The sequence below is a fragment of the Eucalyptus grandis genome, chromosome 7 (assembly GCF_016545825.1).
Source record: "Eucalyptus grandis isolate ANBG69807.140 chromosome 7, ASM1654582v1, whole genome shotgun sequence".
NCBI classification, from domain to species: domain Eukaryota; kingdom Viridiplantae; phylum Streptophyta; class Magnoliopsida; order Myrtales; family Myrtaceae; genus Eucalyptus; species Eucalyptus grandis.
This window is the reverse complement of record NC_052618.1, coordinates 24,042,230-24,067,598: the sequence shown is the minus strand read 5'-3', so window position 1 is coordinate 24,067,598 and position 25,369 is coordinate 24,042,230. Positions and strand designations below refer to the sequence as shown.

Sequence of the window (25,369 nt, the reverse complement as noted above, 5' to 3'; positions counted from 1 at the left end):
TATTTTATCGATGGATGTGACCTCCTGTTCGAGCCTAGTGAATGAATGATTTGATTTGTTGAGGTGATTCACTCGATGATTATTCATATAACCTTGAGGGGAAAGGCTAATAAGAACGGAACTCGTGCGACTAAAGGACTCGACTTAGGAAAACGAACCATGAGACTTACGTGAGGATCCTATAGAGGTAAAGGTAAGTCCTATGATTTGTGAATCTTTCCGTAATTTAGTGCAGACTTGAACTTAGGAATCCTTAAAGCCACCCGTTATTTTCTTCCAAAATGTCATTTAAGGCGAAATTGAGATGGCAAGAGAACTTAGGATTGGATTTCTTTATCGAGAATGTTCGAGACGGACTTTGGATGAAGCTACTTAAAACAGTCGACATCGCCAGTTAAGTCGAGCAATTGAAAAAGGGATTTTCGAACAGAGGAAGCAAGCCCGTGAAGACGTGGGCCAAGCCAAGCCAATGTGGGCCTTAGGCCCAAGGTGGGACAGCCCATGATGGGCCCAAAGCAAGCAAGTGAGCTCATTGGGCCCAATCCACTATTCATCTTTTAAGCCCATGGGCCAATTCTTGGCCATTTCAAGCCCAACCAATTTCTAAGCCCATTCCTATTCATGGCCAAGCCCAATTTTGGGCTCATCAACCAATTTTAGCCCAAAGAGGGTAATTAGGCAATGTGAAATGACCAAAATACCTTTAGTTGTAGGGAGAAAAGGCTAAAGAGAGAGAATGTGATGTCATCTTGCATGGGGAATTGAAGTGGCCATTTAATGGCAATGAGGAGTGCAACAAACCTCCCATCACCTTCTCTCTCCCTCATTCGATCCCCATCTCGAACGAAGCTTTCTCTCCCTCGTTTTCCCTCTCCTCCGGCTCCAGCCCCTTTGGTAAAGAATTGAGTCACAAGTGGTCTTCCCGTGCGAATCAACTCACAAAACACCCACCCTTCTCTTCAGCACATCCAAACAGTTCAAATGGGCCTGATTTCATGCCGAACGGAGCCATCGTCCGGCCCGGCACCGCCGTGAAGGAACTGATCGCGAGGTTCGTGGTTTGCCTGCAGCTTGCATTGTTTCGCGTTTTCGGCCATTTTTCTCCCATTCTGGTCCTTCCTCCGCCCATCCCAACCACCCACAAGATCCCTAAGACCCTTGGGAGCCACTGGTTGCCGGCCAAACCCCTCACCGGAGCTCCAGCCAAGCCGTTCAACTCAGTTTCTCCTCCGGTAAGGCTGTTTTTCAGTGTTTTCAGTGGGAGTCCGAGCTGTGGTTGCTATGTTGAGCTTGGGACCACCTTGGATCATCATTGTCGAGGTCTTGGAGCGTCTCCTCCGTCGTCACCACCGCATCGGTGTCTCCGGCCCGCTTAACAAGTGAGTTTAGCTCATAATCCTTTGATTAGTGCCTAAACTTGCTTAGGTTGATTTAGTTAGATTTAATTCTAATTTAGATTATTTAGTTAATTTGTATTAGCCCTAAGATATGTGGTTAGATGGATGGATTAGATTGGTTTAGCTTAATTTTACTTTATTAGCTTAATGATGCTTATATGGTTAATTAAGCATGTTTATCTTAATTGATTGGTTTCCTTAATTTAATCATTGTTTTAATGATTTCTAAATATAATTTATTATTTAGTGAATTCTAGAAATTATTGTTCATGTGACACTATTCACAAATTACTGTTCACACACACTGTTCATGAGCACTGTTCATCCAGAATGCAAAAAATGTCTAAAATTCATGTGTGTTGATTTTATGAAGTAAATTGAGTGATGAGTGTAGAATTGAGTGAAATTGGAGAAGTTTTGGTATTTAACTTGAAAATAACCGGTGTCGGCTTTTGGCACCGTATTTGGTTTGTAGGACCAGTTCAAATCGATTGATTGATTGGATTGAGTGAATTGACGTTTATGTGGGGATTTATCCCAAGATTGATTAGTGTCGGTATTCAATCGGAATTTGATCGTGAAAGGTTATGAGTGGATTTAGGAAACCGCCGAAATATGGTTGTGCCATGTTGGGCCGTGATTTACCACATGTTAAAGGTTGTGCCCACCGAGGCCCCACTCGAATCGATCGTGTCGATTGGGACCGTGATGCCACTACATATAGTACAGCCATGATGCCACTACATATAGATTTGCCGAGTGGGGCTGTGATGCCACTACATATAGCAAGGTGGGGCTGTGATGCCACCAAGTCTAGAAATTGCTAGGTGGGGCCGTGAGCCACCAAGTCTAGATAATTGCCATGTGGGCCCGTGATTCCACTAAGTCTAGAAAATTTGCCAGGTGGGGTGGTAATTCCACCTAAAATTGCCGAGTGGTGCCGTGATTCCACTAAGTATAAATTATGCTTGTAGGGCTATGATCAAGAGTCGAGAATGAATAGTCTCCTGACCGTGTGATGGTCTTCGATGACATTTAATCGATGGATCTTTCGATCAATTGATGCATTGATGTATGAAATTGTTATATGCATTAATCATATGCATGAGTGAATTACATCGTTTATGCACACACGCATGAATCGATAATGTGCTTGGCAATGGCTGGAGATGATGTGATTGATGAGGAAGATGTGCATCTGTATTGTTTTATAAACCCCCATGTTTGTATGCGATTGATTGTTTTTAGTATAGATATCCCGGTATTATATAAGGGTGACATGGCTTTTCAGATATGAAGAGCTGTAAGTGGATATATAGTGTGTTGACATGATTTGAAAAGGTTTTTGATTTGAATCTTACTTTTCTATCCCATCTTGTTGTTGTTGGGGAAATTATTTATTTGCTTCCGCATGCACATTTAAAATGAAAGAGTCGGCGACGAGTCCCGGGAATGTCGCAAAATTCTATCGACCATCAAGGGTTGTACGTGCACTCGAGGTTCGGGGCGTGACAATGGACGGATGGACACGCGCTCGAAGGATCGGGTCGTGACACTTAGGGCCTAAGGCCAACCCGAAGGTTCGTAGTCATCCGACATAATCGCGCATCATCTCACCCTATCGAGTATGGCGTCATCCCTCATAAACGCATCAAGACGACATTCCTGTAAGGAGCTTCGTTCCGAAATCCATTCGCAAATGACATTTTGTTAACTTAGGGACATTCGAACTTAATTAGGTATCAACCCACGTAAAATGCATCAAAACGGATTCACACCCTACGTAAAATGCATCAGGGTCTTTATATGATCACACGAGCACCTCATCACTCACACCCATTGTTATCTTTCTCATTAGCTAAGTATCAATACTTTAAAGGCATGCCAAACAGAGTGTGTCACATAATCTATTGAAAGTACATCAATAAAATATGCCAAGCACAAAACGAGAGTCCATAGTTTGACACATTACATTGAGCACTGGCCTTAGTCCAATCCAAATAAAAAACGATATGCTTTTATATTGCACCGAGGTCAAGAAAAAATCTATCCATTGTGACATGATTACCGACCTAGTACTAGACTTAGCTAGGGAACGATATGGAGACGCACACCCTTGGAGTGCCACAATTTGGTAGAAATGGACACTTAAGTGGCATAACTTACGAAATGTACATTTAAGTGCCAAAATTGGAGCAAAATGGATCACTTGAGTGCTAATTTGGCCAAAATCCCACCAAAACGTTGATGTGTCCGACGCTCCCCCACCTTCCGGTGACAACGGGGAGGCGGCGGGGCTACCTTCCTCCTTCTCATCTTTATTTTTTAAAAATTATTTTAAATAAATATAAATTATATTATTATTTTAAAAATTTAAATTTAATTAATGTTTATATTATATTAAAATTCAAATTATGTTAAAACAACGTCATTTTTGGTGAATTAGAACTGTGTTAGCTCTCCGGTGAGCCACCTTGGCAAGAAATATTAATATTTAATTGCCATGTATGATTTCCGGCTAGTTTCACCGGAGGTGGCACTCGAATGTCCCACTTTTCTTAAAATGTGGCACTTAAGTGTACCTTTCGTAAGTTATGGCACTTAAGTGTCCCTTTGTGTCAAGTTATAGCACTTGAAGAGATCTTTGCCGAATGATATATCTTAGTATCGCACCGAGACTAAGAAAGGATTGACCCATTGTGACGTGATCATCGATCTAGTACTAGACTTGGTTCGGGAACCATAAGTCTCAATATCATCGATCCCAAGAGAGAGACATGATCCGACATGCTTCCTTGCACGTCCAAGAATCATCGTATATCTTGTCTCGAAGGCTCGGGGTTTTCTCACACATCGACCATAGACTATGAACATAACATATGTATGACGACTACTTTCAATGAACACATATAATACATTGCCATCATAATCTATCCAATAACTCATCTTTTATTTATATAACATATCATAATACCATAACATATTTCAATAACATGCCTTATCATGATGTCACTTCATAAGACACATATCACCGATAATAGTCTATCATCCTATTATGGCATAATATAAGAACATGTCACAATTCACTTGTCATAACTTAATAACTTATTGCATAACTACTTATCATGTAACTTATCAAACTAAGAAGTAATAACCTATTGGTAAAAATCGATAACTTATCGCCTTAAACATGATAACCTATCGAAAACTCAATAAACTATCACTCAAATCTCACTAACTTATCATCCAAAACTTGACAACTTATCATCCAAAGTTTGATAACCTAGCGTCCAAAACTCGATAACATATCAAGATAACCTATCAAAACCCAATGATCACTTATCACATCAACAAAGCACCATTTAACCTTAATATTATCCTAAACTACTTTCAAAATGCAACAACAACCCTAATTAAGGGCTAGAAAGCCACTCACACCCAAGTCCAAGCTTCAAAAAGCATCGGGGGGAGGAGTGGCAAGGCTGGATAGCGACTGTGAGCTGTTTGTCATGCCTCCACAACTCACTGAGTGGGCTGGACAGCGTCTCCGGCGGCGCTATGAGGGCGACTTGACAGCGGATGGCTTCCCCTAGGCTAGCGGTGTCCAAACCACGAATAAAGAGAGACAAAGAGAGAGAGGGCTGCTGTGAGAGGCTGGACAACAGTTTCCTCGGCTTTAAAGCTCTAACTCAACAATAGAAACGATGGTGTGAAGGGCGATTTAAGGGTGGCGGTTGTGGTAGTCCGTTTTCGGTGTGTCTAGAGAGGAAATTGAGAGAGAAATGAGCATGAAATGAGGAAGAGGATGAGGGAAATTCGTCCAAAGGGCAGGGAGAGGGAAAAAGTGAGAGAAAATAAGAGAAATTGAGAGAAGAGAGAGAGAGAGAGAATTACTGTGGGAACCAAATAGAATGAGAGGAACCAAATAGAATGAGAGGAGAGAGAGAAAGATGAAGAAATCTTGCCATTAATGCCCATCCCATCCAATCTCTTAGAACATTTCTCAATCAATCAAAATAAAGCTTCTTGAAGAAGAAAAATGTAAGTATTAATAAGGAGATACAAACTTGAGTGCATGGGTTTAGGTTAGGCTTAGACTAGGCTAGGGGATGACATCACTCCCCTCATCTTTAGCACATAGGCGTCATTTCCTTACTCATTACCTATCTTGCCCTTTGTCCTTAGTTGAATGAGAGGGTAATTCGGTCATTTTACTAAGATTGCGCACTATTCACATACCTAAGTGTAATAAATGCTAAGATCTTACAATGATGGCTTGATGAGATTAGAGGGTCCATAGCCCTCCCTAGAGCCACCTACTTCTTGGGCATGTGTTCCTCTCCCTCTAATGTGAAAAATGGTTTTAAGCAATTTACGAAATAAAAGTCATCACCTTATCAAAAGGATTCCAAAAATTATAAAAATTTAATATGTTGTAGAGAAGACGTTAAATAACATTTTCACGAGGAATCCAAGCCTAATTCATTTGTATAAAGAGTAGCAAATCACAAAAGACAACCCAAAATCTCATTCGTTGAATAGTCTCAATGACCACAGAAGAAAACCTATTTTGACATTTAAATCTTCATAAAACATTTTGAAATTTGAGTATGTTGTAGAGATAGATGTCCTATACAACGTTTGTAAGGAATCATGTTAGATTCCAAAGGAAAGAATTTATAATAAATCGAGAAGACAAATAGGTCACCGTTTTTACTACATTAGACAATTTTCACATGGTAAAAGAATAGGCTTTCGTATGAATCATTTCACCTCAGAAAAATCTGAAATTAAAATATGTTATAGATCAAGATATTTTTGAACAATTTAGTGAATGAAATTTTGTGAGATTCGAAACACAGAAAGCCTTATTAAATTTGAAAACAGTGAAGGCCCAGCAGCACACACATTATACTTTTAAATGCTATTATATTAGATTTGTTAATGTAATGTCCAGAATTTCATCTTGAAAGTGCTCATACCTAGATATCATAAGTTTCAAAATACTAAAAACGGATATGCGAAAGAGGTTTAATCTTGAATAAGGACTCCTAGATTCCTAAATAATCAATAAATTAAAAATACAAATTGGAGACCAGAAAAAAGAAAAGTTGGAGTGTTAAGGCTAATTGAAATTCATTATATGAAAGTACTAAATCACTTATTCTCACCAAAATAACTCATTGAAAATAGTTTACGTAATTTCATGTAACTTATCATCCACCGATTGATCTATGCTAGAACATATTAGAGTTTGGAGAGCATAAAAACATTATCTTGATCGATTTTATTTATATTGTCATGGGTGCCACTCTAAAAATTCCACATTCCCATGGACTCGGCCTCATTTTTATATATATAGCAGATTAGATACAAATCAAGCAAACATAAACATTTAAAATAAGAGAATTAATTAATGTGATTATTCAATGTAGAGCCACTTTAAATATGTTACATAAACTAAGTATACATATAAATCTACATAACTTCAAACAATTTATAGCAAGATGGATTTGGGCTAAGACTAACCCGTCTTGCTTGCCCACCAAAATCCCCACGCTTTCGCCCCATGATCCGCCTAGCACCGTCCCTGATGAGGGACATTATCAAGGCGAGTCAAGCCAATACTATGGTGCTGAGCTAGAGGTCAATTGAGTATACATATTTTCACTTGGGATCGAATCGACTCGACTTGAATCAATTGCAATCAAACAAGTCATTGCCAAGTAATTATCATGTCGAGTCCAAATTACTTGCGAGTAGTTTGACTCAATTCCATCCCTAGTTTCTACCCAACGCATTGTGGGTTATTCTAATACATAGCAAAGTGTTAACAGCACATCACTCTAACCATCTTCCTTCCATCATCAATACACACAAATGATCATCATCAAAATGTATTATGCATCATAACACGCGTCGAGACGAGATATGAGGCGATTTAACCCTCGGAATAATTAGCTATGCTTTTATTCAAAAACTACAAAATTTGAAGCCACCGTGGGCCAACCTTCCAAATGGATTGTCCAAAGGGCTCAAACCCTAAGCAGATGAGGTAGAGATAAATGGCAAAAATGCTTTCTATGTACAAGATCAGATTGGGAACTAAAGGTGAATAAATGGACGGTTGAGATGTGCCTGGTTGGGTCCTTTCCTTCAACGACGTGTTGGATTCACCCCCGCCATTTTCAGCGTCTCTGCCTCTCGAGGCCTACTAGACATCAAGTTAAACTTAGATCAGAACTCATCATCTCGTTATGAAATCGTTACAGAAAGAGATGACCATTGCTAGACGTACTTGGTGTAAGGGTTGGCGCGGACGGGATCGGGGAGCGTGCGTTTGTTCTCTTGGATGTGAGCCACCTTCCTCAGGAAGGACTTGTTGAGAAACTTGTCGGCCGACCTGACCACACTGTCTGGGTCGTCCACTTCCGGCACCGTCTCTCGCTTCTTCTTGCTCACGCGGACTCCCGGCGAGTGCGCCAGCTGCTGCTTCATCGTGTGCATCCCTATCGTCATCGCCACCAGCAACATGGCGAACACCATCCCCACCGGCGCATACTCGCCCCTCAGCAGCGAGCTCCTGCGCAAACGGTTGATTAGCATCTGCGGGCGAGTCATGAGGATTGTTTGTTCACGTTCCTCTCATGCGCAAGACAATTTCAAGAATCGAGTCGATCGAGCAAACCTCTCGTGGTGGTGATCGGAGTGTGTGGCACCGGCGGTCGCAGCGAACATCTTGGGTTTGGTGGCCGTTGCGAACGACCGGTGGCTCGCCCCCGCTCGGCTCAGCATCGATCGCCAATAGCCCTAGAGCCACAAGATCATTTACACATCAAGAAAACCAAGATCATTCACTGACAATGAAGAAGCTAATAGGAATTGAGATGAGAGATGACCCTACAGCTGCTCTATAAGCCATTTTTCTCTGGTCAAAATCAGAATCGAACTCTCCTCCGATAAATGGATATGATTGTGATCTTCTGAACAGAAACTTTCAGCGGCCACCTTATATAGAGCTCCGATTGATAGACGAAGGAGAAAAATGAGGGATACCGGGGCACGTGGCGACTTGGATAGGGCCAAGAAATCCTTGCACCTTCGTGAGCAGACACGTGGCGCCTCCTCGTTGGGTGATCCTCTTTGAGCATGCATTGCCGTTCAACTGAAAGGAGCGGATTTCGTGGGATGGAGAAGCGTGAGCATTGCCTTTCGTTACGTTAGGAAGAGATTACATTGGAAATATGCTAATTTTGAGATAACGAGGCCATGCAAAATTAGCTTTTTCCATAAATTTGCAAAAATTTTCTAAATGGTCATAAAGTTGTATTTCTTTGGACCATACAATTTAAGGATTGATGTCGCGAATCGCGACAGACAGAAAAAAAAAAAAAAAAAAAAAAAAAAAAAAACTATATGAGGCCTAGCTATTTTTACTTGAAGGTGAAATGTGCTGCGAAAAGACGAGATCGAACACAGTGATAAATAGAACAGACAAATAATTCTCACACTGAAATTAATGTCACCTACTCCACTATAGATCAAAGATTATGACCACATTTTCTTATAGAATCTTTCAAAATACTTGCAATTTCTTTAAGATATAATTCATGGAACCCGCCGCACAAGTGATTGTTATGGCCAAAAGCTCTGCGGCTCACTGCTGGGCAAAATCCAAAAATCACTTCTTGTATATATAATATATGGATCCAAATTACGAAACCTACTTAAACTTAAAAACTTATCTGGATCAGATTTTTAAAAAGCTCAAACTCAAGACATAACTTGCACTTTATTTCACATGAGACGCATGAAGTCATCCTTGTGTCAGTTCGAAAGTACACTGCATTGATGATTTATTCTGCATCAAGCAAATGCTGAAGATACAATAAGCAGGCAAGAAATGAGAACTTAAATAAGCTGCAAGGGAATTACATGAATAGACGGGGTAAGCGTTTGATATATTTCCCAACAGAACATTTGATGACTTCTCCGTCGAGGCATCATGTGTTGTGAAGCTCACCTGTGTCGCCTTTGGTGAAGCAGCTGTATCAGCAGCCTTCTCATCTGCTGATTTCTCTGAGAGGCTAACCACAACAAATTTTCTACTCGAAAAGAGGGACAAAGAGACATAAGAAGATGTTGCGTTAAGATCAGAAGCAGAGGTACACCATAAATACTCGATGGAACTATAAAGAAAACGATCATTGTCATGTCCCTATTCTTACTAGGAAAGGGGAATGACACGGCTGTCTTCAGACCCAAAGGGTGCATCCTAAAACAAAAACCAACATAAACCTGCTATCACAATCATATTTTTGATTGGTAATGCTGAACAAGGACTCATATCAAATCATATGTTGGCGCTACGTGTATGCCAAACTGCTGAGTTCTTTCTATGACGTAACAATTCGATTCTAGTAAAATGAAAGGAGGCAATTAAAGGGGTTTCTGATCTCTTTGAGAAAAATTGGAGGACTGGTTCTTCAGGATAGAGTGATTTTCTAGGGGCAAAAAGAATGGTGATATTCGTGCATAACATGGTAACATTATTTGTGCAAGGTATTCAAGCTTTCTCGCGTGACGGAAGCATTTTGATGATTTTCGTGCATGGAAATGTGTCAGCAGTCCTCGTGAAATTGCCAACTTTGACTAAGGTGAACTTCAATGACGACTGTTGGAGTTGGTAAACTTGACTCCTTTCCTAATGGCAGTACTTCTTTTTCATTTTTTTCCATAAAAAGCTAGTTTTTATTCTTTCCATACTACTAATCATTCAGGGAAAGAGAGAAGGGAAAAAAGAAAGAACGAAGAGGTACAAGAAGTGTACGAGAAGTGCAATGTTTTCATCCCTGTGCTACACGTTCTTTTCATTTTAGTCACTCAACGGGTGTTTTGCTACTTAGTCCCTGTACTTAGTACGTGCTTTTGTTTTACAGGCAACTAAGGCAGCGAATCAGTAGGTAGGAGAGAAAATCTAGTAGAAAAAAGTTAAGACATGGACTAAAGTGAAAGAATTGTGCAGTACATCGATGAAAATGAAACTTCGTACTAGGACAAAAAGTTCACTTACAACTTCCCCTAGCTGGTTAATTATGTCCTAAACCATCAAAAAGAGGTGCTTATTAAAGAGGTTGAGACTACATATTCCCTATGTGACAATTATCATCCATAATAGATGCAGAAAAAAAAATGAAAAGATGGCAAGTTGCTCTAAAATCCGTGGAAGTTGTCTGTAAAACATCGCCAATCACATTGGATAGCAGTCAAAGAGGAGTAAAATGGCGTAACTAGGGACTGCCACAAGAACTGAAAAACTCATGAAGAAGGTAGCAGACAGAACAAGGACACCAAACAATATTTTTCTGACAGTATACTCTCCTGGTGATTCTTCAGCTGAGAGAGAGAGAGAGAGAGAGAGGGCTTTGGTCCGAAATTTTTGTTAGACTTAGAGCATGGAAGTACTATATTTATAGTAGGTCCAAGACAACTTTGTTTTTCTCCCCCTTGCTTGAGAAGTTAATGCATAGTGGTTGATGGATCCCACATCTGTCCGAGACACTTGATTCATGCCAGGCAACTTTGTCCGGTGAAGTCTCCCCCTTGCTTTTGCCCCCAAAAAAAAAAAGTCTCCCTTGCTCGAGAAGTTAATCCATAGTGCTTTATGGATCCCACATCTGTCCTTGCTTATACCTTCCCTTTTGTCCTTTTTGCAGAATTCTCCAAGACTTTGTTCACCTTCTTGAGGAAGTTTTATGGTCCTTTCTATCATCTTTTAGTCTTGTGAATGTCCTTCTCAACTCCTCTTTTTCTCCATCCATCCCCCTTTATGGTGGACAGATTCCTCAGGTGGGGTCATTTTGCCAAAAGAAAGGATGTAAAAGTTGGGACTTTAATGGGATTTTTATTTTATTTTTGGTCCCGAGAATTACTCCAATATTGCCCTGCTTTTGGCCAAATCACTCGAACACGCCTGCGTTCCCAAAACCCAGCTCTTAACACCACTCCAATTTGGAGGGAAGGCAATAACACAAGAATTACTTCTTTACAGCTCATGCGAACAGAACTAGATCATCCTGAAAACACCATTCCACTTCCCTTGATATCTCAAGGAACTTTACAAAATTAAGTCCCCCAAGTAAAATACTTTCTATCAGTCTTGGAGAAGTGGCTTGTGAAACTGCAGCGAGTGTCAAAAATAGCTTGGTCAAAAACTAGAGCGGTGTTGGAGTAAATTAACCTATTTCAAACGGTCAAGCCTAACTATGGTCTCTACCTTGCATTGTTCCTTCAACATTGTCTTTTCTTCTTTCTTGTACAATTGAGTCACTCAATCTGTTCCATCAAGATTATCATCGATGATGCTACAATGCTGTGCTGGCATGACAAATTGTCTTACATGGTCTCTCTGAGAGACAGAGAGAGAGAGAGAGACAGAGAAAGAGACAGAGAGGCCATATCGTTGAAACTCCTTATGTGAACTGTCATCTATACTAGAATATTTCACATTTGCAAAGAAAACAGCTTGTCGTTACATATATGAAACCATGCCGTGGACCTTGTCTTAAGGCAATCCATACGTTTATGGCCTTCTCATATAATGAATTAAGTTTCGGATTTTGTTAGGTGGATTGATATAGATCATGGATGTTCTGATGTCTTTAAGTATATCTCTCTCTCTCCCCCTATTCCTCACTCTTAACGTTCAGTGTCGGCACAAAAGTATTCTTGGTGCTCTTTTATTGTTTCATGTGTTCTGCAAACATGTGTTCGATTCTAGGAAAACTCAGAGCTACTGCTGGCGGCTATTATTTCATCTTGCTAAAGATAAAAAGCTTCTATTTGTCCTGAACATACTGATAAAGATCTGAACTTCTTATTGTCCATTGTAGACTGATTAGTTCGCATGTTATTGCCATGGACCGTGCCTACAAGATCAACCAATCTTGTGACATCGATCCTTCAATGAGTTTGATAAACTAAAGAAAGACATGGAAGATGGACCACAAGTTAACTTTAAAGGATGGCAACTTGTTGATTCTTCACATTACATACAGCAGACAATGAAGATAGAAAATTTTCAGAGCAGTCGCACCTCTAATTAGATCGTCCTATTTCATTAAACCAAATAGAGGTACACAGCAGTAGCATAAATACACACGAATGCGACACGACATACAAAACCCTTTTTTACACTAGTAATTGTCAATTGTGCTGCATCACCCGCAGGACCAAATAGCAGTGGAAATCGGAATTTAAATACTTGGCAAGTTATGGCAAACAGCAGGAAAATTCCAACGATGACGTTCACAAGATTAGGCAGTGGAAAATTTGTGGAACTTTTGTGTGCGATTGGTGATTGTTCTGGTCAATGCATTCACTGAATTTGATTTCTCTTTGACATGTTCAGTCTCCTTGCTGTTTGTCTGCTTAGGTGAATTACTGGCTGAACCGTCCTCTTTGTATTTTAGCACCTGCCAAAATGTTTCAAATAGTGAGCTGATGGGAAAAAACAAAGAAAGGAATAACAGGAGACTAAAAATATGAGGGGTTTCCCCAGTTTTTTCTATTGATATTTCGAAAATAAGGAACAACGCCAATCAAACTAAATGGTCCAACAGTGCACATCAAGAGTGGAAGACAATAGTGAGACAAATCAATTGAACTGGGAGCTTCTTTCATCTTTGCTTTTGCTGCAGATTCATCCAAACATACACATTCAGGTTTAATATTTCCTGATGCAATGTCCTGATTCTTAATCTTTTCAAACCTCAGTTTTTCATTGATATAAATTCTTGGTGACTCGGGCATTTTTAAATACCGCAACAAAGCATTGCATAAGATCAAATGGATCAATGGGAATAACATGACAAACATTCATTTGTTTGTTCTCAAATTGTCTGGAAGTTTCGTAAGTTCTAGTAATCAGCCTTTTAGTCATCTACTACCTTATTCCATATCTTAGCTGCAATATTTAATGATATATTTTGCTCGTAGTTCTTCACCATTCTTCTTATTATTCGGATCAGAACTTAATAAAGCATGAGCAATTTACAGTGAAGTGTCACTTCCTTTTGGTAAGAAGAATGCTAGATTATGTGTTTCTCTAAGCAGATTTAACAACATTAACCTTTTTTTAAGTGCCTATGAACCACATATCCCATGTATGGTTTCCCTGCAGTCATAAACGGAATCCCACCGTCTAATAAACTACCCAAGCAATGCACATCAACACATGAGAATAGTAATAAGACACAATGGGTTAGTTTAGGAGCTGATTTCACCTTTGCTTTGGCTGCTATTTCATCCAAAGATGTGCATTCTGGCTTGTTATCTTTGGCTGCAGTTTCCTGCTTAACCTTTTCAAACCTCTGCTCTTCATCTTTGCTATTATATTTTACACTTACAGTGTGCAAAGGAGGTGGCATAGGTTCATGAGTTGCCACGGGTGCTGATTTCACCTTTGCTTTGGCTGCTATTTCATCCAAAGATGTGCATTCTGGCTTGTTATCTTTGGCTGCAGTTTCCTGCTTAACCTTTTCAAACCTCTGCTCTTCATCTTTGCTATTATATTTTACACTTACAGTGTGCAAAGGAGGTGGCATAGGTTCATGAGTTGCCACGGGTACAGGACCCGGCGTATGTTTCTCGGAGGTGATGCGTGAGCCGTTGAACTTATTCTCCACCATGCCTTTCTTTTCCTCAAGAGGAACAAAACCATGGAATGAGTCGATTGTTCGTGTTCGCCGATTCTCCTTGAGAACAGGATGCTCCTGTGAATTAGATACTTGGCCACACTGTAGCTGACAGATTGCATGATGTAAAATGCATCAGAGGAAATAGCTGAGGCATCAACTTAATTTCATACAAACCTTCAAGATTAGATTTTAAATTGTCCATCGTTCTTTGTTAAACTTTCTATTCACAAAGATGATTGCGAGAAAATTATTCTTAAATTTCAGATAACATGGAAAGGGGAAGTGCCCTTGCGATTCAGTAGAAACCATCTTAAAGCTAAATTTATTGGAGAAGTAATCACAGCAACCAAACGAAAATTCAAGGGGGAGAATTTTGACCTGTGTTTGCATTTGGTCCCCAGCGAAGAAGTCAGCATCAAAATAATCTGAAATTTGAACGCCACCAACATCTTCATCATCTTCGCTTGTTCGGAACAAAGATTCCCATGGAATAGATTCCTCAGTAAGACCGTTGTCCAATGAGAAGTCCATAGAAGACGGGCTCTCAATATTCATTAAGTTTGAGGGTATGTTGAAAGGGGGGATACTAATTTGTGATCGCTGCGCAGGCTGAAACATCTGCGGGATAGTAGAGGAAAATTGAGCTCGGTTCTCAGGCTGAAACAACTGCGGGATGTTAGGTGAGGAACATCGAACTCGGTTCTCAGGATGAGACAACTGCTGGATGATAGGTGAGGAACATGGAACTCGGTGCTCAGGCTGAGACAACTGCTGGATGATGATAGGAGAGGAACATTGAACTCGGTTCTCAGACTGAACCAGGATAGGCGAGGAATATTGAACTCGGTCCTCAGGCTGAACCATGATAGGCGAGGAATATTGAACTCGGTTCTCAGGCTGAACCAACTGCTGGATGATAGGCGAGGAACAATGAACTTGGTTCTCAGGCTGAAAAATCTGCTGGATGTTAGGCGAGGAAAATTGAACTCGGTTCTCAAACTGAAATGAGGGCTCCGAATTATATGTTGTTTTGATCCAATTCTGTATTTAAAAGTAAAAGATTAGTCATTAACATGTTTTGGGCGCTCGTTAATACAGATATTATGTGTATAAACAGAACATTTTTCCTCCGCACCATATGAAATGAGTCCTCATGATCAGGTTGACGAAGATCTGAATCCCAACCAGCCCAGATATTTGCCCCTTGCTCTAATTCTTTGGTTGAATTATCAGCCTTCTCATCTCGTTTATGCTTCAAGCGACACAGAACATAATTCCTATTCAACTGTCAAAAGACCATGTTATACCAGTTCATACCATTAGATCATCAACAGTCAAATTCTGCAATATGCTTCTTTCGTGGAAACTTTTAATCGAGTGTTTCTGCAGATTATTGTAGCTGTACTTCTCATATGATATGATATCAAGTTCATGTATCGAGTGAATCTAATCTATTGCAACGAATAAGCGAGGGATACATTGAGTACCTCATTGGCGGGTAGATGATATTCATGGATGACCCAGTTGGTCTTGACTCCCCTAGAGCCCCGACCAGTGTGGAAGACTAATGTTTTCTTACTACCAATTACTCTGTTTGTATCTCTGGCCTTGACATTCCGATCGGTACCAGTCTTCTTCCAATAGCCAGAGGGAGTTGATCTTTTAACCTGTTGGGGCATTTGCGGACAGAAGAACCACCACTCTTGAACTTTATCATCAAGGCGAATAATTGATTCACCTGTCAATCTTATTATTATCAAGAACTAATATTTCTCTTTTTGATGAAATAAAAAAATTTTGCATTCCACAATTGTTTGCACCTTATAAAATGACATTTCCACACCAGAAACTGTCAGATTCACATCTCATCAGCACATTCCCTCAACTTTTCTCCAATTGATGATAAATATTATGCTCCAAATACCCATGTACTTTAGGTAAATAAGTTTCTGAAAATCATGGTTGCAGAAGGAGTGTACCAAAGGAGCAAGCAAAGGGAATAGGAGTATCTGTTCTTACCATGAAACTTCTGTGGTAATTCCCAAGGATCCCACCTGCAGATGTCGACATCAGGAATTATGCAGGGATGATCTATGAATCCTCGGACTCGGTTCTTCAAATAATAATCGACATATTCCTCGTCAGTTGGGTGGAATCTATATCCGACCGGCAAATTGTTTGGGATGATCACATTTCCCATCTCCTTCTGTTCTGTTCTTCGCTCAACCCACAAGTAAAATCTACTGAGCTCACTTCAGTTTGTGGAAGCAGGAGAGTGAGCATCAATACACTACCATTGGGGAGGGTCTTATGGAAGTCTTCCCTTCTTGGAGAAGTTACCAAAATTCTTGAATGTGGACATTATAAAAATCTTGATCGTGATTGATAGCTGATAGGGATGGTTTTTTGTCTGCTTTTCCTTGTCCTGGTGGATCCCATCACATAAACCAGACTAATTTAAGATTCTGCTCAATCTGAAGGGTACGGTTGTTCACTATAAAAATCTGTTTTGCTTTCTCATATTATAATGACAGAATCCAGGAAATTTCTGGGATTTGCTCCCGTGATGTGTCCTGGTTGTTTCCTCAAATTACAGTAGGAGACTTTTCTGTTCATTATATTAATGACATAATGTGAATTTGAGTTAAAAGCAACCTGCCAATAGTCAGTCAACATAAGGGCAGTCCGTGCATGTATACATTTTCATTAGAAATAAGAGCGCTAAAATTCTAAAACTTGTCATGAAACTGCAATTATAACCTAAGACTTTCGAAAAATGCAATCAAATCATAAAATTTGTCAAATTGGTTCAATTAAGTCCTTCTATCGATTGCACATTTTAAAAGTTTTAAATTTAATTGCATTTTCTTAAATAATTTTAGAACTTAATTATACTTTTTGAAAGTTTTGTAACACCCGATTGTCCTTTCATGACAAATTTTATTACTTCCAGGACACTTATCCATTAAATTAGATAACAATGTTTCAACCTACACAGTCTCTCTATGTTGCAACGCACCCAATAAATTATGTACAATTGGGATTTTTGTTAGCACTAAGGAAGAACTTCCTTGGTTATTAGGGCGCATTTAATAACGTTTTTGTTCCGGAACAATTTTTTAACAGAAATAGTTTTTTTTTTATTCCAGGAAACAATTTTTTAATATAAGAACTCGTTTGGTAATTGCAAAAAAAAAAAATTATTCCAGAATAGAAACGTGTTTGGTAAATTTGTACAATTTTTTTGTTTCTTTTAATTTTTAAATATTTTTATTATATTTTTTTTTCCTTTTTCTTTTTCCTTTTTCTTTTTCTCTTTGGCCGGTCGAAGCCTCGCACCAAGGCGAGGCTCGGCGAGGCTCAATTTCACCGGCGGCTAGGTTGGCCTCGCCCTAGCTTGGTGAGGCCCGGCCTCACGCCACCGGGGAGGCCAAGCCTCACCGGGGCCGTGCGAGGTCTTAGCTCGCCGGTGGCTGAGCAAGCTCGGGCTCGCCAAATTTGGATGAGGTCGACCTCACCTTGCCAACCCGGCGAGGCCGAGCCTCACGTGGCCACGGCGAGGCTCGGGCCGACAAGTCTCGCCGTGGCTCGAGCCTCTCCGAGGGCCGGTGACACTGACGAGCAAGGTTGCTGGCCCTCGTTTGGTCACCGGCACCAACCAGCATGGCCAAGGTCGGTGACCGGCAAAGGAAGAAGAATAAGAAGAAAAGAAGAATAAAAGAAAGAGAAAAAGAAGAAGAAAAAAAGTGTTTCTCGGAAATGCTCCTGGGAACAAGAAACAAGTTTTTTTATACTTTTTATTTTTGTTCTAAATCTGTTCCCGGAATAAAAAAAAAATAGATTTTTTGTTCCCGGGAACAAAAGCGTAAACAAACGCGTTTTTATTCTTTTTTTGTTCCTTGAAACAAAAGAACAAAATTGTGTTATGGGGAACAGAAACAAAAATTTGCCAAACAGGGCCTAATTGTACTGCATGTGCTTTCAGTTTAGGGAAGATTAAACTATGATTGGTAATTTCATGCGACGGATTGAAGGGGATTTCTCAATGGCACTTTTGCGCCTAATCCTTGCGCTGTGAGGCCAGATTAGCCGGTCACTCCCAGAACACATTTACTTATGACAGCAATGGAAAATTGAATGTTTTCTTCTTGCATTGTGCATGTCATTACAGTTTCACTGTCGAAAGATGCTGATTGGTGAAAATTCAGATTACAAAAAAGCGCTAAACTGCAGGATGCTTTAAAGATGACTTGCAGCTCCGCCTTAGATGCATGTCCAAAAACATCCTGCTGACCTCATAGACCAAGTGAGTTGTGAGCGTAAGCTCTCGAGGGTGACACAAGTATGAGATTGTACCCAATTGGGGGTTGTGAAGAATCGAACCCGTATCATGTGAACTATTCCTAAAATAAGTCTATGTTAGACGACCGGCATGGGGTTAAAAGGTGGTGTTATTGCCGCTTCCTTTTTCTGGTTCAAGTCTAGATGCTCACTGATTCTGGTCATTATCTTCTCCTTTTTTCAATGAAAGGAGGAGTTCATCTACTCTTTTTCAGTTGCCACTTCCATGGAGTAAAGTCAGATTACACTTTTAGCTGGTTATCTATGTTTTGGACGAGCCATCCTTCCAATAGAAGTCATAAATCTGGCCATCATACATGGAATTCCGATGGACTGCGAGCTCCAAAATGATAATTCAGCAAATTAAAATGAAAAGACTTCTCAATAAGAAAGAAGATTTTATTTATAATACACGAAGATTATCGTGAATCCACATCAAGCACGTGAAAACCCAACTTGACTACGGCTTCTCGAGTGTCTTCATTCGCTTGGATCGGTCTTGATTCAGCAACGTATCAGAAATACGTGGATCGTCTTCTCATTTCGCATATCTTCAAAAGGTCAAGAACAATATCTCTGCATGCATTTGAAAAAAAAAGAATGGGACATGAGTTGGATAATATGAAAAAAGTAGCGAAAAGCAGCAACATATCTTCACAGAACTGAGATGCACATGACAGTATCTCAGCTCAGTGGCTAGATGCCTACTGCTGTGCATAAAATAATCCATGTATGCCGGCAAAAACAAATAATTCGACGAACAAACTCAATAGTCATATTTTACTCTGTAAAGTCGAGCAGAGCATAAATATCAAGCAAATGAGATAAATATATGTACCTGGCCTCCAGAAGTGTACTAAAGAGGATCGGCCTTTAGGTGGTGATCCTTGCTCGTTTGTTCCTGATAGAAACCAGGAGTGATTGGGGTACCGCCACGGAGCTCGCTCTTTTAGCTTCAAGTAATGATGGAAGATTCCACTGGTGACTGGCTTTGACTCCAAATCCCGCTGGCAAATGCTGCGCAGCTACCGCGCTGTCTTCCATCTCGTGTGCTCTGCAGGAGAAACAGAGCGGACATGAATGTTTCGGACTTGTCTGGAGATATCTTTGATGTTCAACCTGCGTGAGAAGATGAATTTATACTGCACTTGCTTCGAGTTGGTGTCCTGCCTGAGCTTCGACTGACGGGCTTTGCTTTACCTTGCATGGGAAGTTGTATTGTCTGGCTTCTGTTTATTCGTTGGACTAATTTCTCAAGTCCGACCACTTGCTGTGGAAGTTCTTTTTTATCAAGAACTTGCTGTGGAAGTTGATGGCTTACTTTTTTAGACCTTTCCCCAATTTTTCTGGTGGTTACTTTACCTATCATTTTTTATTTTCTCCATCTTTGTCAATGACGTCATACCCATTTATTTTCCTGGTTAGATGTGCCGATTCTAGAAACTACGAGAAGCACGTGTCTAACTAGCATAAAGCAAGCTCTCGATAAAAGCTTTCAACGGTAGTTAGATAACTTAGTACCAATCTGGATGCGTTCCTTATTTTAACGTGTCAGTATCCGTACGTTATGCCCTTCCCAATTAATGAGAATTTTTTTCTTCCCTCATCCCTATGAATACCCCACATTTTTACATTCTAGAGTTTAGAAGAAGCACTTTTAGAATGTACTCAAATCAAAGGACCAACGGCGAGTATACAAAATTAAATTATAAAAGTAGTTTAAAAGTGATGCTAGAAGAGTATTATAAGGTATTAAGACTCCATTTATTTCATAAAAAATGAATAATTTAAAAAATATATTCCTAAATATGAAGTTCAACTCTCACACTCAGTAAAGAGGCAAACTCACACTCAGTAAAGAGGCAAAGCAAATTAATAGAGCAAAAATTTAATGTACTCTTTTTCCAGTTACTACTTCCATTAAGTAGAGTCCACTTACACTTCTAGCTGGTTATTTATGTTTCGGACGAGCCATCCTTCCAATAAAAGGTCATAAATCTGGCCATCATACATGGAATTTGGATGGACCACGAGCTCCGAAAAGATAAATACAGCAAATTCAAGTGAAAGGACTTCTCAGTAAGAAAGAAGATTTTATTTCTAATACACGAAGCTTATCGTGAATCCACATTAAGCACGTAGAAACCTAACTTGAATATGGCTTCGCAAGTGTCTTCATTCGCTTGGATCGGTCTTGATTCAACAAAGTATTAGAGATACATAGATCGTCTTCTCATTCTGCATACATCCAAAAGGCCAAGAACGATATCACTGCATGCATTTGAAAAAAAATGGGACGTGAATTGGATAATATGAAAATAGTAGCGAAAAGCAGCAACGTATCTTCGTAAAACTGAGATGCACATAATAGTATCTCAATGGCTAGATGCCAACTGGTGTGCATTAAATTACTCACATATGCTCGGCAAAAACAAATGATTTGACGAACATACACGATAGACGTACTGTAGTCTGCAAGGCCTAGCAGTAAGCAGACCATGGATATTAAGCAGAAGAGATGAATATATGTACCTGGCCTCCTGAAGTGTACTAAAGAGGACTGGTATTTAGGTGATATTCATGCATCACCCTTGCCTGCATGCTCCGGTTAGAAGCCATGAGCGATCGGAGTACTGCCAAGTAGCTCGTTCCTTCAGCTACAAGTAATGATCGACAATTCCTCCGGTGATGGGCTTCGACTTCAAATCCTGCTGGCAAACGCGGTGCAGCTTTTGCCCTGTCTTCCATCTCGTGTTCTCTGCAGGAGAAACAGAGTGGACGTGAATGTTTTGAACTTGGTCGGAGATGTCTTTGATGTTCAACCAGCGTGAGGAGATGAATTTATACTGCGCTTGCTTTGAGATGTCGAGTCCTGCCTGGGCTTCGTCTGATGCACTCTTCTCTACCTTCCTTGGGAAGTTGTTCATTCGTTGGACTTGTTTCTCAAGTCTGACAACTTGCTGTGGAAGTTGATGGCTTACTTTATTAGACCTTTCTTCAAATTTTTTCAGGTGGTTACTTTACTTAATTTTTTTTTCTCCATCTTAGTCAGTGACCTCAAATTCATCTGTTTTATTGGTTTCTCCGCTTAAAAAAGCCAGACTGATGGCAAGTATACAAAATTTAATTTACAAAAAAAGTATAAAAATTGATGTTTGAAGACTATTTTTTTGGTATTCAGTATGATCAACTTTTTAAATGTCTAATTACAGTTGTCAGAGTATTTTGTCAAGTAATATGTAAATCAAGCTTAGTATGAATAACATTACTTTCTTGGGCACGATCTCAAGGTGGAAAATATGTAATAGGTGTTCATTTTAAGATAACAAAGCATGAAATGTAATTAAAGTTCCAAAATACATTACTATTCTAGGCAAATTATATTCTTGCCCTAGCTAGGTTCGATAATACTGGATTTTGTAGCAACGATCTAAGCATACCAATCAAGAAAGGAACCAATAGGAAATAAAAACCTGCCCTTGGTATATTAAGAACTCGGCTACTGATTATGTTAATCACACGTGAAGCCAACTGTATCCATTTAATGCACTCAACCAATATTAATCGGACAGTTATTTACTACATTCTTGTAGATTATTCACAAGCCTCTTGCTAAAATGATTATTTAATTCTAGCCATTAGACAAAATACCCAATCTTTTAAATGGTATCAACTCTATCGCGAATTTTTACGCTAGAGGTGACCGGTTTTAAAATGGGTGAATTCCTATCATAGAACCTAAAATCAAATTGGGCAGAGTTAATTCTTGATTTGTGAAATCGAGAATTGGCCCACTTGGCCTTGGAAGCAGGCCAGATCGATCCAACCTATCCAAGACAAATCTTGGTTTTAGCCCGAAATCAGTGATCCATGTTCTTTTTCTTTTTTTGTTAGTTTCTGCTATTTCTTGATACTCGCACGTCTTGACTCAACTTACAATGTTGATTAGTGAGAGATGATGTCCACCCCTTGCATCAGCGATCAATGTACAACTAGTCAAGTGAGTCAAGTCCAAGTCCTTGACAAAAATTTAGGTGGGGGTTATAGTAATTCTCAAATGATATTTCTGGTTTTCCTGGACAATTGAAGTACGTGAGGTCGCATGGAGATTGGCGTACATTTGATATGTCCAGGAGATGTCTGGTTCGGAGGAGGAAAAGTAGCATTATACGCTCAATGTTCTATCAAGGTCATATATTCTACTCAGAAAAATTGTATTAAGTAAAAGCCTCCATCTTTGCCAACTAGCGGGCATGATTAGGGACGATAGTATTTGGACAAAAATATTTCGATAAAATGTATTAGCTAAAAGCCTCCATCTTTGCCACTTTCTTAAAAATTTCCAAGATTACTCAACGAAACAATAGATCAGATCAAACCTAATGAGAAACACAAAACCACAACTAAGGAATTTCATTTCAGTTCATCAAATTTAAAAATGCGAATCTGGTCACCTTCTTCGGTAATTGATGTTGGCATAAGGAGAGTGAGCCTCTCCGGTCAGCTTGCAAATCCTCCACTCTGCAGAATCTTCACCCCCATCTCCTCATAAAACTTAATCGTGTTCAAAATTCCAATCGTGCACCACCCGCTCCACCTTCCCGTAACCCATCCTCATCACCCGCCTCGCCCGTTTGCCGTGAGCAGCATCCACCCCATCCCCTTCTTTTAGTAGCATTTCCTCACGATCAGGTTGTTGTTACATACATGAAACTGCGCAGCAGACCTTGTCTTAAGGCGATCCATATGTTCATGGCCTTCTCACATCGTGACTTGTGTTTTAGATTTTGTTGGGCGCCTTGATATCAGTGACCAATGTAACAACCAGTGTTGGTTCAACTGTGTTCTCGGTCCTGAATTGTTGTTTCTTGCGTTTTGAGTTCTGAATACATGTTTGTGTTTCTAGGAAGACTCAGAGCTACCACCGGCTGCTTTTACTTCATTTTGCAAAAGATGGAAGCTTCTACTTGTTTTTACATAGAAAGATCTTAACTCCTTATAAAGTAGACTTTGTCCTATGTAAACTGATTAGTTTGCACGTTGTGTCTGTCACACCCCGAATCTCGAGCACGAGAACATTCCTCAATGGTCGACTGAAAAAGCAACGTCTCAGGATGCGTCGCCGACCCATTTTTTTTCTTTCAATTAAGCACATGCGGAAACGAAACAAATAAACACCCGGCCAATAAACAAACACGGGATAGTAAAAACAAGGAACAATTTCCTTACCAACTGTTGACCCTAGGAAGTTTATTAATTGCAAGCCTCTCAACGGCCACTTCCTATTGACCTTCTCAACAACCTTTAGGGATTAGGGTCACCCTAAACATCGCTAACGGCAGGGCCAACCAAAAGGTGTCGCATCCCGCGCCCACCACATCTGCACTCAGCAGATCTCTATGCTACGGCCCTGAAAAAAGGTTAGCCCATGGGGTGAGATAAAATCTCGGCGAGTCAAAACCCTAAACCCCGGTTAGGACGCAAATTCGCCTTGAAGGCAGTCCTACGCATGCACCATACACAACTTACCTTGCTTGGGCGCATCCCTGCACATTAGTGCATCACATATACCAATATACATATTACAAGTGTAGTTAATAACCGGAACACATCATGTTCATATCTCAAACAATCACACGGGTCTCGATTATAAGGTAAAACTGTTATGACACGTTCCATACCGTGCCACACAATTTTTTTCTCATAATCAGGCGTAGCTATCACAACCACTCAGGCGTATTCCCGTTATTATGACCCATCGGCCACGGCCAACTCAACAATCGGTGGTCATCCGGCATAATTGTGCGTCGTCTCACTCCGTCGAGCATGGCAATGTCTATATCTAGATGATATTCCATAAAAGAGCATCAGCCCAGCCTCCACTGCGACCAGCATCCGTTGACTTGGGGTATCCAAACTTAATCAGGCATCGCCCTACGTATTCATACGCATCAGGACAGGTTCTGATAGTGACTACACACACATCCACATTCAGTCAAGAACATTGTGCTTTGCACTTAAATGCCTCAATTTCAAATAATGGACTTGACCAATTTTCTTCATATTAAAAATTCTCGGTAAAATAATTGTACGTGGTCACACATTCAATCGAATCATAAAACGTGATACTCTTCCATTTCAAAATTCCACGGTTTTATATAGTACATAAAATATTTTTGGCGTAAAAAACCGACACCCGGTATTTTTCTATTTAAATACCCATAAAATTGGGTTTTGCAATAATAACCAATAATTACCACCAAGCACTCAATTGTATATCGTATTACATAGAAACCATCAAAATCACGCATAATGCCATCATATAGCCAAGAACACAAAAAATCCCTTTTTTAAAATCAACTTGGCAACTATTTTTTTTTTTTTAAAGCTTTCGAAAATAAATTCGTACGAGGTCAAGTATTTGAAATTAACCCGCCAAACTTTGCACGCATCTAGTATAAAACCTCCTCGTTTTATTGAACACATAAAATTTGGCGTCCAAACCCGACACCTCATTTATTTTCTATTTTCTTTCCAAACACCCCTTTTTGAAGACAGTCTTTAGTAACCCTTTATTTATTTATTTTTTAACTTTTAGAAATAAATTCGTAGGTACTCACGTACTCAAAATTAACCCATCAAACTTTGCACGCACCTAGTTTAAAACCTCATTATTTTGATGAGCAAATAAGTTTTGGTATCCAACTCGACACCTAATTGCTTTTCTAATTAAAAGCCCATAAGGTCATATTTTGCATTACCAATAAACACTCACCATAGCACAACCATTCACATATTATCACGCATAATTTTTAAGCATGCCAAACATCAACCAAATGACAAAATATTCATTTATCAGCAAGCCAGATATCAAGAACAACTACAAAACCACAACCGGCCTTAATCGATAGAAACTGGGCCACTCGCACGCCT

General features: G+C 39.8%; 2 protein-coding genes and 1 long non-coding RNA gene across 9 annotated transcripts; all 3 read right to left on the bottom strand.

Annotated features, from left to right (window-relative positions):
* Positions 1–7,350: 7,350 nt before the first annotated feature.
* Positions 7,351–10,821, bottom strand: LOC104453110. 3 transcript variants are annotated; one of them, XM_039316752.1, is made up of 7 exons: positions 9,626–10,821; positions 9,333–9,502; positions 8,454–8,562; positions 8,302–8,380; positions 8,086–8,207; positions 7,696–7,980; positions 7,351–7,611 (listed from the first exon to the last, which is right to left on the bottom strand). In XM_039316752.1, exons 3-7 carry the CDS (start codon positions 8,546–8,548, stop codon positions 7,554–7,556), a joined length of 639 nt encoding a protein of 212 aa, XP_039172686.1. In that variant the 5' UTR covers positions 8,549–8,562; positions 9,333–9,502; positions 9,626–10,821; the 3' UTR covers positions 7,351–7,553. The 3 variants fall into 3 exon arrangements, with proteins under 3 accessions (XP_039172686.1, XP_039172685.1, XP_039172687.1); XM_039316751.1 differs by having other exon boundaries at positions 9,333–10,821; XM_039316753.1 differs by having other exon boundaries at positions 7,351–7,608; positions 9,333–10,821.
* A 1,586-nt stretch (positions 10,822–12,407) lies between these two features.
* Positions 12,408–16,444, bottom strand: LOC104453109. Of its 4 annotated transcripts, XM_039318172.1 has the most exons (7): positions 16,115–16,442; positions 15,583–15,833; positions 15,231–15,380; positions 14,474–15,136; positions 13,957–14,200; positions 13,682–13,779; positions 12,408–12,871 (listed from the first exon to the last, which is right to left on the bottom strand). In XM_039318172.1, the coding sequence occupies exons 1-7, from the start codon at positions 16,293–16,295 to the stop codon at positions 12,713–12,715; spliced, it is 1,746 nt and encodes a 581-aa protein (XP_039174106.1). In that variant the 5' UTR covers positions 16,296–16,442; the 3' UTR covers positions 12,408–12,712. The 4 variants fall into 4 exon arrangements, with proteins under 4 accessions (XP_039174106.1, XP_010065926.2, XP_010065925.2 ...); XM_010067624.3 differs by having other exon boundaries at positions 13,682–14,194; positions 16,115–16,443; XM_010067623.3 differs by having other exon boundaries at positions 13,682–14,200.
* A 2,355-nt stretch (positions 16,445–18,799) lies between these two features.
* On the bottom strand, positions 18,800–21,235 carry LOC108961016. 2 transcript variants are annotated; one of them, XR_005553371.1, is made up of 3 exons: positions 20,969–21,235; positions 19,275–20,707; positions 18,800–19,012 (listed from the first exon to the last, which is right to left on the bottom strand). It is a non-coding gene; the product is annotated as an uncharacterized LOC108961016 (long non-coding RNA). The 2 variants fall into 2 exon arrangements; XR_001988989.2 differs by having other exon boundaries at positions 19,275–20,674.
* Between the last annotated feature and the right edge of the window lie 4,134 nt (positions 21,236–25,369).